The 17,505-nt window shown below is 38.0% G+C and overlaps 1 protein-coding gene across 2 annotated transcripts in view; it reads right to left on the bottom strand.

The window, feature by feature from the left end:
* XPO6 (exportin 6) overlaps positions 1–17,505 on the bottom strand; it is a 118,437-nt gene that overhangs the window by 38,563 nt on the left and 62,369 nt on the right. For both annotated transcript variants that reach the window (XM_036992127.2, XM_073215361.1), the window contains exons 8-9: positions 14,902–15,028; positions 9,901–10,010 (exon numbers count right to left, since the gene is read on the bottom strand). In XM_036992127.2, coding sequence (XP_036848022.1) covers positions 9,901–10,010; positions 14,902–15,028 — 237 coding nt within the window. The remainder of the gene's footprint in view (positions 1–9,900; positions 10,011–14,901; positions 15,029–17,505) is intronic.

The following is a 17,505-nucleotide window of genomic DNA, read 5'->3' as shown; positions in this document are numbered from 1 at the left end:
TGATATACTTAATGCAATGAAGCAGAAGGGCCTGGAAACAAGAATACTCCACCCAGCAAGATTATCATTTAAATTTAAAGGAGGGATTAAACAATTTCCAGATAAGCAAAAACTGAGAGAATATACCTCCCACAAACCATCTCAACACTGTATTTTGGAGGGACTGCTTTAGATGGAAGTGTTCCTAAGGCTAAATAGCTGTCACCAGAGGAAATAAAATCACAGTCAAGAAAGTAGAACAATTACTAAGCAGATGTGAAATCAAATCAACTACCCCCAAAATCAGTCAAGGGATAGACAAAGAGTACAGAATATGCTACCTAATATATAAGGAATGGAGGATGACAAAAAAGGGGGAAAAAACAAAAAAAACCTTTAGATTGTGTTTGTAGAAGCATACTAAGTGAGTTAAATTAGACTGGTAGATAGTAAGGAAGTTACCCTTGAACCTTTGGTAACCATGAATCTAAAGCCTGCAACGGCAATAAGTATATAGCTATCAATAATCACCCTAAATGTAAATGGTCTGAATGCTCCAATCAAAAGACACTGAGTCACTGAATGGATTAAAAAAACAAGGCCATCTATATGCCGCCTATGAGAGACTCACTTCAAACCCAAAGATGTGCAAAGATTAAAAGTGAAGGGATGGAAAAAGGTATCTCATACAGCTAATAGGGAGAAAAAAGCAGGAGTTTCAGTACTTATATCAGACAAGAGACAAAGAAGGACATTACATGATAAGGAGTCAGTCTAACAATAGGATAGAACTATTGTAAATACCTATGCACCCAACACAGGAGCACCTACATATGTGAAACAAATACTAACAGAACTAAAGGGGAAATAGAATGCACTGTATTCATTTTAGGAGACTTCAACACACCATTCACTCCAAAGGAAAGATCAACTAGACTGAAAATAAGTAAGGAGACAGAGGCACTGAACAACACATTAGAACAAACAGGCCTAACAGACATGTACAGAACACCCCACCCAAAAGCAGCAGGATACACATTATTTTCAAATGCACATGGAACATTTTCAAGAATAGATCATATACTAGGCCACAAAAAAGAGCCTCAGTAAATGGAGAAAGGGTGAAATTGTACCAACCAAATTCTCAGACCACAAAGGTATGAAACTGGAAATAAATTACGCAAAGAAAATGAAAAAGCCCACAAACACGTGGAGGCTTCACAACATGCTCCTAAGTAATCAATAGAACAATGACCAAATAAAAACAGAGATCAAGCAATATATGGAGACAAATGACAATAATTCAACACCACAAAAATCTGTGGGATAAAGCGAAGGCCATGCTAAGAGGAAAGTATAATGCAATACAGGCCTACCTCCGAAAAGAAGAACAATCCCATATGAACACTCTAAAGTCACAATTAACGAAACTAGAAAAAGAAGAACAAATGAGGCCCAAATCAGTAGAAGGAGGGATAATAAAGATAAGAGCAGAAATAAATAAAATCAAGAATAAAACAATGGAAAAAATAAATTAAATGAGGAGCAGATTCTTTGAGAAAATAAACAAAACAGATAAACCCCTAGCAAGACCTATCAAGAAAAAAAGTCTACACAAATAATCAGAAATGAGAAAGGAAAAATCACTACACACACCACAGAAACACAAAGAATTATTAGAGAATACTATGAAAAATTATATGCTAACAAACTGGATAACCTAGAAGACATGGACAACTTTCTAGAAAAATAACAATCTTCAAAGGCTGACCCAGTAGAAACAAAATCTGAACAGATCAATTACCAGCAAAGAAATTTAACTGGTAATCAAAAAACTACCTAAGAACAAAACTCCTGGACCAGATGGCTTCGCCACCGAATTTTATCAAACATTTAGTGAAGACCCGATACTCATCCTCCTTAAAGTTTACCAAAAAGTAGAAGAGGAGGGAATACTCCCAAACTCATTCTATGAGGCCAACATTACTCTAATACCAAAACCAGACAAAGATACCACAAAAAAAGAAAATTACAGACCAATATCCCTGATAAACATAGATGCAGAAATACTCAACAAAATATCAGCTAACCAAATTCAAAAATACATTAAAAAGATCATACATAATGATCAAGTATGATTTATTCCAGGGATGCAAGGACGGTATGATATTTAAAAATGCATCAACATCATCCACCACATCAACAAAAAGGACAAAAACCACATGATCATGTCCATAGATGCTGAAACAGCATTTGACAAAATTCAACATCCATTCATGATAAAAACTCTTAACAAAATGAGTATAGAGGGTAAGTACCTCAACATAATAAAGGTCATATATGATAAACTCACAGCCAACATCATACTTAACAGTGAGAAGCTGAAAGTTTTTCCTTTAAGATTGGGAACAACACAAGGATGCCCACTCTCCCCATTTTTATTGAAGATAGTTCTGGAGGTCCTAGCCACAGCAATCAGACAACACAAAGAAATAAAAGGCATCCAGATTGGCAAGGAAGAAGTTAAACTGTCCCTGTTTGCAGAGAACATGATATTGCACATAAAAAACCCTAAAGAATATATTCCAAAACTACTAGATCTAATATCTGAATTCAGCAAAGTTGTGGGATACAAAATTAATACATAGAAATCTGTTGCATTCCTATACACTAATGATGAACTAGCAGAAAGAGAAATAAGGAAAACAATTCCATTCTCAATTGCACCAAAAAGAATAAAATACCTAGGAATAAACCTAACCAAGGAAGTGAACAACCTGTACTCTGAAAACTACAAGACACACATGAGAGAAATTAAAGAAGACACCAATAAAGGGAAATACATCCCATGCTCATGGATAAGAAGAATTAATATCGTCAAAATGCCATCCTGCCTAAAGCAATCTACACATTCATGCAATCTCTATCAAAATACCAACAGCATTCTTCAACAAACTAGAGCAAATAGTCCTAAAATTCATATGGAACCACAAAAGACCCCGAATAGCCAAAGCAATCCTGAGAAGGAAGAATAAAGCAGGGAGGATTACACTCCCTGACTTCAAGCTCTACTACAAAGCCACAGTAATCAAGACAATTTGGTACTGGCACAAGAACAGACCCACAAACCAATGGAACAGAATAGAATCCAGATATAAATAAACCCAAAAAAAGGAGCCATGGATATACAATGGGGAAATGACAGCCTTTTCAACAAATGGTGTTGGCAAAACCAGACAGATACATGCAAGAGAATGAAGCTGGAATATTGTCTAACTCCACACACAAAAGTAAACTCAAAATGGATCAAAGACCTGAATGTAAGTCATGAAACCATAAAACTCTTAGAAGAAAACATAGGCAAAAATCTCTTTAATATAACCACAAGCAACTTCTTCCTGAAAGCATCTCCTTGGACAAGGGAAACAAAATAAAAAATGAACACATGGGACTACATCATGCTAAAAAGCTCTGTACAGCAAAGGACACAATCAGCAGAACAAAAAGGCATCGTCAGTATGGGAGAATATATTTATGAATGACATATCTGACAAGGAGTTAACATCCAAAATGTATAAAAAATTCACACGCCTCAACACCCAGAAAGCAAATAACCCAATTAAAAAATGGGTGGCAGAATAATCTTAATAAAAAAAATTGGGTGGAGGATATGAACAAACAATTCTCCAAAGATGAAATTCAGATGGCCAACAGGCACATGAAAAGATGCTCCACATCACTAATCACCAGGAAAATGCAAATAAAAACCACAATGAGGTATCACCTCACACCAGTTAGGATGGCCAAAATCGAAAAGACTAGGAACAACAAATGCTGGCGAAGATATGGAGAAAGGGGAACCCTCCTACACTGCTAGTGGGAATGTAAATTAGTTCAACCATTATGGAAAGCAATATTAAATTCCTCAAAAAACTAAAAACAGAAATACCATTTGACCTGGGAATTCCACTCCTAGCCATTTACCCAAAGAGAACAAGTTCTCAGATTCAAAAAGATGTATGCACCCCTGTGTTTATTGCAGCACTATTTACAATAGTGAAGATATGGAAGCAACCTGTAAGAGTCCATCAGTAGATGAATGGATAAAGAAGAGGTGGTACATATACACAGTGGAATACTACTCAGCCATAAGAAAGAAACAAATCCTACCATTTGCAACAACATGGATGGAGCTAGAGGGTGTTATGCTCAGTGAAATAAGCCAGGCAGAGAAAGACAAATACCAAATGATTTCACTCATTTGTGGAGTTGAACAGCAAAGCAAAACTGAAGGAACAAAACAGCAGCAGACTCACAAACTCCCAGAAGGGACTACCAGTTACCAAAGGAGAGGGGTGGGGTGGGTGGCTGGGAGAAGGGGATTGAGGGGTATTATGACTAGTACACATGGTGTGGGGGGGATCATGGGGAAAACAGGGTAGCACAGAGAAAACAAGTATTGACTGTGGCATCTTACTAAACTGATGGATAGTGACTGCAATGGGGTATGGGAGGGGAACAACTCGATAATATGGGTCAATATAGTAACCACATTGTTTTTCATGTGAAACCTTCATAAGAGTGTGTATCAATGATAACTTAATAAAAAAGGGAAAGGAAAAAATAATTGCTTTGATGTACCAAAACATTTTCACAATTTTGCAAGGAAAGAAAATCCACATCAGACCACAGGACTGATGAAATTTGTCATCTATGAGTTATCTTCCTGAGCTAAAAGAGAGTTTACAAAGACTTTGCAAAGTATAACCCTAAATTTGACCTAAAGTCCTTACTGGCAGTTGGCAACTCTGGCTGAACGAAAACATAACACTTAGAAAAACCCACCCACTAGGAACGAGGCTAAATAACACTGAGATAACTGATCTGCCAAATGTTTGGGGGAGTATATGGATGCGGCAGACTTGGTTGCCTACCCTATAACCAATATTCCTACTCTCTTAAGAGAGCACTGGGCATTGAGGCCAACTGGAAGACACTTCCCAGCCTCCCTTGCAGCAGGGGTGGTCAAGGACATATTAAAAGAAGCCACTGGGTGGTGCCCATGGGAAAGCTTCTCTAGGAGCCTCTCTTCCTTCTCATTCCTGCTGCCTGAATCAGGGGTATGATGACTGTAGATTCAGCATCCATCTTTGGCCATGAAGTGACTGTGGAGATGGAAGTCATACCTAAGGCTGGTTGCATAAACAGAAAAAGGATCCAAAACTTTAATCGATATACAAAAATGAGGAGACACTGACCATTTATTAAAGGAAAGACAACAGATATCAACCTCCAGGTGACAGAGATGTTAGAATTATGAAAGACTTTTAAAGCAGCTATTAAAACCATCCTACATAAGGTTCTTCAGATGTAAAGTATTAAGGGCCAAATTGTGTCACTCAAAACTCAAATATTGAATTCCTAACTCTTCAGTGTGACTGTGTTTGGAGATAAGGCCTACAAAAAGGTAGTAAAGATTAAGTGAGGTTGTAATGGTGGAACCTTAGTCCAACAGGCCTAGTGCCTTTATATGAAGAGGAAGAGACATGAGAGAGTGCGTGTATGTGTACTCCCTTTCCCTGTGCACACACAGAAGAAAGAACATGTGAGGACACAGAGAGAAGGCAGCATCTGCATTCCAGAAAAAGAGCCCTCACAGAAACTGAACCTGCAGCACCTTGATCTGTGATTTCTAAACTCTGTATATGAGAAAATAACTTCATTATTTAAGCCCCCAGCCTGTGGCATTCTGTTACGGCAGCCTGAGCTAAGTAACACAGAAGGTAAATAATGGGAAAGAAACCTATAACGTTAAGATAACTGACAAATACCTGGATAAATACAATAGACTATTTCTCTCCTTTTAGGAATCTTTAAAATATGAGTGATGGATGAAAGCAAAAATAGAACATTGTATGATGGGGTTTTCAATGTACATAGATATGCAACATACACCAACATGAGGAAGGGAGGGCTAAAGGATCTGTATGGTGTAAGGTTTCTACATTACACTTAAAGTGCTAAAATGTTCATATGACATTTATAGAACACTCTACCCAACAACAGAGGAATACACACTCTTTTCAAGGGTGCAATGAAAAATCACCAAGACCAGGTCATAAGACAAACCTTGAATTGAAAAGAATTGAAATCATACAAACTATTTTTACAGATCATAATAAACTAGAAAACAACAAGATACAGGGAAAATTTCCAAATTATTTAGAAATTAAAGAGGAAATCTCAAGAGAAATTAAAAAATATCTTGAACTGAATGAATAGAAAAATACAAATTAAAATCTGATGGATAAAGCTAAAGCAGTACTCAGGGGGAAATTTATAACATTTTACACTTAAATACACAATGGAGATAAACCTACAGACCTATATGGCTCAGGTTACAATGTGATTCCAAAAGCACCCCAACTTCTTCCCAAAGTTAGAAAACAAAGATACATGTTAAGGCAACTATATATTAGGTACTCAGTAAACACAGGATGAATGAAAGAACAAATGAACAAAGAAATGAATAAACACACAGGCAATAAACAAACAACATTCCAAGTCAGATAACTACAAAGGACTGAGGCATAACCCTGGATAACTTTTTCAACTCAAAGAAATGTCAAGACCTCATTCACTTACTCTCTGGGGCAATCAACTGGATGAATTTCTCTCAGCAGGAGCTAGAAAGCTACAGGAGCCCTGATTGAAACCTAGTTAACACCTTTATTAATTTTATCAAAATGTCATGTGTCACAACAGCACTTTCTCTTTATTAAGCAGAAAAAAAGGGCAGTGATTTTCTCACGCTCACACACATTTGTTTACAGTCCAACCTCATGTCACCAGGAATCCCTGGTTGCCAGTACTCTCACAGCACAGGACATGACTCAGTAACTTCAGGTTGCTTAACCCACTTCAGGTTTCCTCATCTTCCTGTAAAAGTAGGTTTCTACACAGGTGGCTCCCTTCACATTAACAAGCAGAGAGAGAGAGAGAGAAATACTTAGGTACCGAACGCTCACTATCCAGCCAAGGTACTTGACACCCACTGGGTAACTTAATTTTCTCAACTTGTAAGGCAGGCACAACCACCCCTAGATGACCAAAGAGGAAAAGGAGACTGAAATTCAGGTCCTTCCACAACACCTCAAAATGGCAAATCTGGACAATGAGCCCCATCATAGAAATTGTGTTTAAACACTTATTCCATTAACAATGAGACTCAAGTTCTCTAAAGTTCCCACCAGCTCTAATCAAGAAACTCTTGAGCTTTCTCACTGAACAAGGAACATGCAGAGCTCCAATTTCCAAGTTTCTAGAACCAAAAATAAATCCATGTACATTTTTGCTTCTAAATTTGTAGCCTATAATGCCTACCACTTTGTTGTGATGGATGATGCAAAACCTTTAAACCACAAGGGACAGGAACTGAGTGCTGCCACTGTGACTTAACCACACCTATGTTCCCATTTAAGACACCAAGAAAACACTTTTGACTACTTCCTGCAAGAACAGTTGCTTCTGAAATTCTGGCTCAAGCCACAAATGTTATTCCCAAAGCAGCCCAACTTCTTTCAGATATATTTTATCAGCTCAAAAACATTTGATCACATTTATATGCTCTTAGTTAAAATAAATGTGATAATTACCAGTAGCCAGTGTTATCAGCTTGATAATTGTAATTACCTTAAACAGGATATCGGATATAGTGGGGTCTCCTATAACCTAAAGCAGTAGTTTCCAAACTTTCAAAACTTACTTTAAAACTTTTCAACACACATTTGTATAAACACACAGTCTAAGAGGTGATGGGAAAAATACATAAATTAAAGTTCAACTATTTTCTTTGTGCATCCCAGTGGACTACCTTATACACCCTTACTTATAGTCTTGCAGGCTAGACCAGCTGGGAGTACGTGATCAGCAAGCAGTTCCCCAGGTATGGGGTTACAGATAAAACACATACCAGTTTGAAGGTTTGGGAGGTTTGTTTGTTTTGTTTTGTTTTTTTAAGAATAAAAGTGGTACAAGTGTATTTTTTTAAAAAGTCATGAAAAATTAGAAAGCCTCATTTAGGATGGTGATCAAGTGATCAATGAGAAAAATCCCTAATGTTTAAAGTGGTCAGCCATCACTCCTGACAACAGTAACATCAAATGGCAGATGCCTGGGCAGGCAAGTCAACATATGTAGGAAACTAAAGGCCTTTAGCCTGTGCAGGGGGCCCTGCCATTTAACTCCATGGTCACCACTACATTCAAATGGCAGCAACATCTTCTATTACTTACTGTCACTACTGAGGTCACTAACTGTGATCATTCATTGAGTGCCTCATGCTAGGTGCTGTGCCAGGTATTTTATATACATGATTTCCTTGAATCCTACCCACCCTGCAAGAGAGGTATTATTAGTATGTTCACTTTGCAAGAGGAATTGAGATGCGCATATAGCCTGACCAAAAGTAACAGTGCTACCATGAAGCAGAAGAGGCAGTTAAATTCTACCAGTGCTCCTTCTATTGGCACAACCAACTACATAAGTGGAATTTTAATACTATTAAGCTGCTAGAGGATATTTTCTCAATGGAGTCATTTATTCTCCACCCCAAAAGCACATTTGTACTGTGCTTTAAAAAGCATTTTCAAATTATTTCCTCAGTTTATTCTTCCAACAAGTCTGAGAGATGTGAATGAGTATCTACTACTAAATATACCAAAATCAGACAGACCTGGAACCAGAAAATGAGACTGCTTGATGTATAAGGAAGAGAATTTGGTGGAAGTACCTTTTCTTTGAAGAATCTCATTCAAAAACACTTAACTTACAGTTGGCAAATTCACCAAAATCAGGATCATGATACATGAATGTACTACCCATTAACCACATTTGACCTGACACTACAGCAACTTGTAAATTAATTTTTAATCACAAAAATAATATTTGGGAACAAAAGTTCCAATGTTTAAACTTGGAATATAAATATTCTGTTTACAATTTTAAAAACTCTTAAAACCTCAGCAATGGAAAGGGTCTTAGACATTCAGTCCAACTTCATCCCAACCAGTGATTCTCCTTACCACCTCTATTTGGCACGTTTTGGGGGAGGGGGTGTTCACCATCTCCAACCCCAACCACTAATACCGTTTGCTGAGTACTTATAATGTACTATGCCCTCTAGATACATTAGCTTATTATTTCATCTCAGAAATGAAATGATCATTAATGAAATAATGACCAATAATAAAATACACTTTCTGCCTGCAAGCAAGAAAAATGGGTTTGAGAAACACATGGGGAAAAAAGCACCTCTCTATTTTCTGTTCTTAAAAAGTACAAAAGTAATCAATCATCTTTGGATTGTAGAATTACAGATAATTTATCTTCTTTATATTTTTCTTTTATTATCCTATGTTTTTTAAAATAAATACTTTTTTTGCTTGACAAGAATTGATGACTTTATTTAGGAAATTCTCAAATACACACTAAAGAAGAATATAATGAACCCCAAGATTCTATTAACTAAGTTCAACATGAATTATCAACACATAGCCAACCCACTTTCCCCCATCGTCAATGGACTATTTTAAAGCAAATCCCAGATGTCATAAGATTTCATCCAATAAATACTTCATTCTATGGCTCTAAAATAAGGGCCACTTTTTTTAAAAGCCCACAAGAGCATTATCACATCTAAAAAATTAATAATACACATTACTTTTTTAATCAGAAAAAAATGTTTTAAGATAATGAAACATTTAAGGGAAAAAAGAAAAGAAATCTCAATGGTCTTAATACCTAAACAGCTTAAGTGAACCTGTTTCACTGAAAGGATCTGCCTGCATGGTTTGCCCTGTTAGGCCACAAGAAAAACAGCAAAAATGTCTATTTCTAGTTATCAATGTTTCTGGGGTTTACCTGTTGAGAACTGCTTCCTTGTCTCCCAGACGACTTTTAATTTTACTTGTCAGATAGTCCAAAAAGAGCGTCCAGATATCCAAACAAGAGAAGTAACCTTCATGAGTAGGCTACGGTGCAAAAGAAATCCAGACAATGAAATTACTTAATGCAACTACTCCTTAAGAACACACCCACCAGTGTTTACTTCCACGAGCATGGTCCAACCCTAAGCCTGGATTCCCTCATGTTGCTGATAACCACAACAAGCATCTTTCAGTCTTCACTATTAGACCCTGCTGACAACACAAGGGTATCATGGAACACATCATTAGGGAAATATCATGCAGGAAAAACTGAATTCCAAAGAAAGTCAGGTTGAACACCTTTAAAATTTGAGACTGTGGTTGGGAGGGCTTTTACAGATCATCCAGTTCCAATCTGTTTGAGAGAGAAAAAAACTGAGATCCTGATATATGATTTGTTCAAGGTGAGGGGTAGGATCAGGTAGGTCCCTTTACCCCCAGCCAATGCTCTTTCCGTCTTTCCATTATATGCCATTTCAAAACCAAAAATCAGTTTCAGTGGCTCCAAAGGTGACAAGTTTACATATTTGACCATTAGGATAGCAATGCTTACAGTCTTCAATATAACAGAATGAAAATGAGCTTGATAAGTCTGACCCTCAGGCACTGTCTCATCTGCCTACTTTTGTTAAGGGTGCCAAACAGGCTAATAGTAACTGCCAACCAGGTACTGATAAGGAAAGAGTAAGGGGAGAAAAACAAGTCTTTGTACGGTCTAAGCACCTTGACTGTTGTACTGACTTTCTCAAGAGCCTAGAGATTCTATTTCATGCAAAATCCAGGCACTATATTCTCCAACACCTAGTCCCTCTCACACATATTCAGTTTCAACTTGTGGCCCCCAATCTCTTATACATCCACTCAAATTCTTGCTTCCTACAAGAACTCTTTGGTTTTATCTGTGACTGCCTCACTGAATGACATATTTGGTGGCAGGATCAGATATGGGAAGAAATACCATCATCATATTGGATCAACCTCCTTCTATTTCTGATCTACATGGAATTCCAGAAGTGTGTAAGGGCATACATAGTAGAATTTGCCCAAGGAATAATTAACACTGGGTGGTAGCGTGCAGTGGGAGTTCTGTAGCCAGGCTGAGTCTGAGACAGACAAACTTAAACAGGGCAGACTCCACCTCAAAACCCACAGGGAAGCCCTGGAACTAGACTTCTACAGCTCCATTAGAACCACTTATGGCCATCCTCACAAAACAAAATGACCATTTCCTGTCTGCATTTCATACTTTGCAAAGCCCATGATGTCCATGACAAGAAATGAACCATAAGAGTAAGCAGGAAAAACAATTAACAAGCCACTTGGAAATAATATGGGTAGCTTGTAGACAGGCACTCTACTTACCTAGCCATCCTTTCCTCGTTTGAAAATACCCACCAGCCCCCTCCAAAGAATGTAACTGATCAGATGCACATGGAAGTGCTTTTGAGAAAAGCCATCACGTTTTGTGGCTATGTCAGAGTACTTTACAATTACATACATCTTCCCCATGCCTCTCAATTGAGGATTTACTCTGGTTCAAGGCTGGAAAAAATTGGCAGGCAGGTACACCCTCAGTAGGACCCGAAGCCTCACCACTCGCATCCAGATCTGCAGAGCCCACTGTGAAGTCCTGTGTGCTGCCCAGCTGGCCTTTGACAACTGCTGTGGGTACTGATCATTAATGTCACAAAAAAGGTGATAGGCCAGCTGCACTTTTGGACCCATCAAACCTTTCAGAACTTTCAGACCCATTTTTTTTTTGGACAAACCCATTTTTAAAATGGACCAGTACTCAGCTTTACTTTTCAGATCCAGGACTGATTAATCACTGAGGAGTCTGACAAGTTTAAGAAACTAACAGTACCACTCTTATCCCCAAGTGATTTATAGTGGCTAGTTTTCATTTGCAGTGGTCTATTTGATCTTCACAACTGTCAGGAAAGCAGATATTTTTCTTCCTCCCAATTTACAGATAAAGAAACCAAGGCTCAGAAGTAAAGTAACCTGCCCAAGGACAAGATAAGGGACAGAAACAGAACTAGAACATGGATCTTAAGACTCCCAGTCCAGAGCCCTTTCCACTATGCCATACTATCAGAGGCACTGCTTTAGGAAGAAGGCACAAAATGAAAAATGCAAGACAAAGAAGGAATTGGTGATGATACCACAGGGAAAGGGCAGGAAGACAGAAAGCACAGGTTTATCAGACACCTCAGGGGCTCAGAAGTAATGGCAGAGGCAAACACCTGGCTAGAGGGACTGCACCATGACACTTGGGTGAAAGAAAAATGTAAGAAAAGATACTAATAGTTAAAAGAAAGACACTACATATTTGCCTTATTACTTTTCTTTCAAAATATGTTGACCAGTATTAAAATGTCTATAAATTTTAGTAACAAAAGGCAAAAGCATTGAATACACTCATAATAACCCTCTAGACATGAGGAAAGGCATGTTTTCCCACTCTATAGACTATGATAAAGATCACACTGTTAATGAATAGATGAGAACTTAAAACTCTTGAGAGCATTTAATTTCTTATTCCCAAATCTTATCCTGAAGAACTCCCCAACTGCCAGCTTCTGACCTTTTTCCCACTCTGCCACGCCAGCATGTTCCTGCCCCTCCCCTCAGTGTGCAGAATCTGTTTCTGCCTGGACCTCAAGGACACCCACCCCCTGGGCCTGAGAGCCCAAGCCCAGAAAGGAAGGTCCTCACAGACAAGGCCAAGCAAGCACAACAGTTTGGCTGATGGTGACCTGCAGGTAAAGGAGGAAGAAAGCAGCTTATTGTTTGCTTCATGACCAGGTCTCTCTCTCTTCCCAGAATATAAATACAATATATGTAAGTATATAAAACCACCACTTTCAGTTCCAAGGAAAACTAACATGCAGGATTCCAGGGAAAGAATTACAGAAGACAAAACACTGAGAAAGACCCTGAGATGCTCACTGTACTCTTATCTCCTTAGGTGAGGAAACTGAAATCTAAGGAAATTAAAAAGACTTTTCCAAGGACACTAGACCTAATAGAAATAACTAGAGCTCAAACACAGAACTTTTGGGTCCAAGCCCAAAAAAGAAGGCATAAGATATGCACACTTTAAGACATTTTTTTAGCTTTCTTCAATACATATGTACTAAAAGATCTCATTGTACAGGGAGCAAAACTGCAAGACGTTTTCATTCTGTTTCCCCAAATAAACCCTTCTTTCTCACCTCGGCACTGGCTCCTTGTTCTTTCATTTCTGCTAGTTAGTCTAAGGTACCGATCAAATCCTCTTTTCCTGGCCCCCTTTAGGATTTCTCTGGATCACTCAAAACTTTTCCACCTCAGATGCTTCTCTTCTACATTCCCACCCTCCCACATCCTATCAGTAATTCCATTCCTTCTTTTCGACCTGGTGAGCCCAGTTGTTTCCCTCCTTCCTCTGCACTCACTGGCCCCTCCATCAGACATCTTGACACTTCCACCTTTGGTCTTCCTTCTCCACCTGCTCCCGTCTACCTTCTCCCAGGAATACTTCACCCTTATTCCTGGGTATGCTTATGTGTCAAGTACCTCTTTGAAAAAGGCTCTCTCCACACCAAACCCCATGCTCCAAAATCCCCTATCACATTTACATACTCCTCCAGCCTAGACCCTTGCCCTCTCTTCTGGCCTCATTTAGCTACAATATTAGTGGTTTAAACAACCAAAGAAAGTCAATTTACAAAATTAGATGCCCTCACAGACCCAGCAATTTCATTCCTAGCATATACCAACAGAAAGAATGATGCAAGTACACCAAAAAGGCATGTACAAGGTGTTCACTGCAATACAATTCATTATCAGCAAACATGGGAAGCAGCCCAAATCAGCAGTGGAATGGATTTTCAGACAATGACTTACTATAAAGCAATGGAAACGAACAAACTACTGCCACACAAAATACACAATTGCACAAAAATAATGTTGAATGAAAAAAGCCAAATAAAACAAAGAGATATATTTAGAAAAGTTCTAAAGCAGGCAAAACTAATCCGGGATGTTAAAGTCAGGACTGGGATTACTTCTGGGGAGAAGTGGGGGGAAGGGACATGACGGGATTTCTGGGGTGCTGGCAATGCTGTTTCTTGAGTTAGGTGGAGGTTACATGGTTTGTTCATTTAGGGAAAATTCTTTAAGCTGTGCACCTCTCTGTATGAGTACAATACCTCAATAAAAAGCTTATTTTTGGGGGCACATGAATGGACACAAGGTAAAGGATATGATAGCAGTGTCTAAAATTGGACTCTGATGATGGCTGCACAAGTCTATCAATTGTCACTGAATTATACAATTACAATGGGTGAATTCTCTAATACATAAATTTTACCTAAATACAGCTGTTAAAATATACATATAAGTAAAAAATATTGGTCACTAGAATGTAAACTCAATGAGGGCAAGGACTTTGCTTGTGAGGGTTATATGCCTAGCTACAGAAATACAAGAGGAGATAAAAAATATTTATTGAATGCAGGGAAAAAATGGATGCATCAAAACTTAACTCTTGAGAGCCTCCCTATTTAAAATCTCCTTGTGGTAAGTTTTAGTGACTGTTACAGAAGAGAACTACAGGCCCTAGTTTCAGATTCTTTCTATATTTTGCTTCTCTAACATAATAGTGACTAAAGAGTACAGATCCTATGGATTCAAATACTGGCTCCACAGTTCACTAACTGTATGACCCTAAGGAATTAACTGACTCTTTGTGCCTCAGTTTCTTCATCCATAAAAGGAGATGATAATAATAATAATAATACCACCTACCTCACAGGGTTGTTATGAAAGGTAAGTGTGTTTATCTTCACCTAGCAAGCACTATATAAATACCTGGGAAATAAAGTTCTTTCTTCTGAAAACAGCAAAGTAGAGTTTTGAGGGTAAGGGATGGGCACCTCTGAGGCTTTACCTGATGAAATGTGTACTTGAACAAAAGCGTCAAAAACTCCACCACAGGGAACTGGGAGTAGGACTCGATTCTTCTCAGGTGAACACTCACAAAGAGCCGCAGGAAGTCAGTAAACTTCTCAATGTAGCTAAATAAGATAAGAAGACAAAAGGTGACATGAGAAAACTAACCACCTCCTTAGAAGAGTAATCAAATTCAAACCAAATTTCTTTCAATACAGAACTATATAGATTATAATGTACTTTCAGTTAAAAATATAAAGGCCTGCAACAATTACCTACAGGTCAGGCAACCCTTCATTCCATTACCACCTGAAACATAGCAGAAAAGCAACTTTAATCCTCAGACACTACCTGCTAGGACATCTTATAAACTAGTGCACTCATATGCTTTCTAACTTCTTAGTGTTATGATCCAATTAAAATAAAAGAAATGGTACTGAAAAGTCGATGGGCAGATCATTAGTGTCATTAGAATTTGGCAAGTTTGGAAGACTGGTTTTCTTTGCCAGGAGGCCAAAATATTAAAATGAATGTGCTAAAAACAAAATAAGGCTAGGCAGAAGGCATGGCATTCAGGTAAAATATATTCAGGTTTGCAATCTAATGTTCCTTCCCCCCCTCCTCAGACTCCTCATGCTAATCAAATGTAGAACAACCTATGCACTCTTTAAGTGATTTCAAACACAAGGGAAGAAGGCTGTTAGAGCTGGCCAAGCCTCAGGGACAATTTAGTCTGACGCTCCATTTTACAGACAAGGCCCAGAGAGAGAAAGTGACCGCCCAAGGTAACCCAGTCAGCTCATGGCAGAATGGGACCACCATCCACTCCTAATCCAGTGCTCTTTCTTTCCACACCACAGTGAATCCCAATACATATTCACAAAATCATTTCACAGAAGGGTGTGGGTCACAGCTGCAAGGATAAGAGATTGTTTGTTATTAAATACACAGCACATCATCACTCTCACATTCAGAAACTCTCATTGAAAGCCCCTAAATACCAAAAGGTGATTAGAAAATGAGATGGACATACCTCCATAAATCACATTTCAGAGACCATTAAAAAAAAAGGTAAAGATATACTGGGCTTTAGCCAGAAATTGACCATTAAAAAAAAAGGTAAAGATAAACTGGGCTTTAGCCAGAAATTATATAATGGCTAAGGCAACTCTGAAACTCAAACCTGCCAAAAGCTATTTTTTAAAGCAAAGATAAATGAAATCATAAAGGGGAGAAGAAGACTACTAAGCAGAAGAACAAAACTGGCCATAAATAAAATGTCCCATATTGTTCCTGGGACCTATCACACAGAGAGTGGCCAAACTGCCTGTCTAACCTCTATATAGCTAGCTAACACATATGCAAGCTTCTTTGCAGCTTAAAAAACAAAACAAAAAACATTAATGTGCCTGATAAGGAGAACAGCTGTCTCTGCGGATCATGGGGCCAAATACTCATAAAATAGTAAGGTACTAAAATCCACTGTTTTTGGAAATAGCTAAGTACAAAGATGCCTTCAATCACTAATATTCAAGAACAGCAACTCCTCTCCTCTTTCCTCACTAGGCTTATTACATAATATTTTACATGGATATTCATGAAGTCGTCAACCAGTTTACTGCTCTTCAGAAAGATACACTCAATTCCCTAAAACCCATAAACAAATTAAAGAGAAGTCATGGGTAAAATATTATGTAATCTCAATTTAATTTTCATCTCCAACCCAATTTTTTTTTAATATAAAGAAACGAGGCTGTTCAGAAGCTAAATCTAGATATTTTATATCACCTCATTTTCTTTCCCTTGCCCACCTTCTGGTACAGGTGCTAATGAGGAGTAGAAAGTTAGAAAAAAGGCAGTAGAGGAGAGAAGAGGAGCAGAAGACCTGGTTAAGTAGCTCCTAAACAACTGAGAAAGGACTTAGCTGTTTAGAATTAGTGGTAAGGGGTCCAAGAGCCAGGAAGCAAGCACACAGTAATGTTTATATCACCTTTCTGCTTCCAGGCACCTCTCAGCTTTCACAGGGCAATAGGAAGCATAGGATTAAAATATAAAACCAAAAGCACAAAAGTTACACATACATAGATAATCCATGATGACATTTCTATACCACCCAAACATAAGGCATAACAAGTATTACAAGTAAAAGTCAAGACAACCAATACTGAGGCTGGTAGAAGCAGCTAGACTTTTTTAACATACAAAAACAGACTTTCTTAACCAAAGCTAGAAAGGATATAAAATTGTGTGTTTGAAGACTGATGTCATTGAATTCACATAGAAAGCTATTACCAGATAATGAAAAATAAAAACAACATACTACAATACCAGGTTATGAGCTCTAAGCAAATATCACACACTTGTTTACAATGAACCAAACCAAAATAATCTTATGTACCAAATTTTTTTAACTTTAGAAAAACTTAATTGTTTAATTTAAAAAGCATTAAAACTGTCTTTACTTTAGGCACTTGACTTTATTTTCTGCAACTCACTCTAAAGGAAAAGGAAATGGCTTAGCTCTGTACAGCTTAATAACAAAAACAAGTCAAGGAAAACTGATTAAAGTATTAACTTTTGCTGCCAGACAATCTACAAATAT

This window comes from Manis javanica, chromosome 10 (assembly GCF_040802235.1).
Source record: "Manis javanica isolate MJ-LG chromosome 10, MJ_LKY, whole genome shotgun sequence".
NCBI lineage: Eukaryota > Metazoa > Chordata > Mammalia > Pholidota > Manidae > Manis > Manis javanica.
Note: the sequence above shows the minus strand (reverse complement) of the source record. Positions and strands in the feature narration are given on the sequence as shown.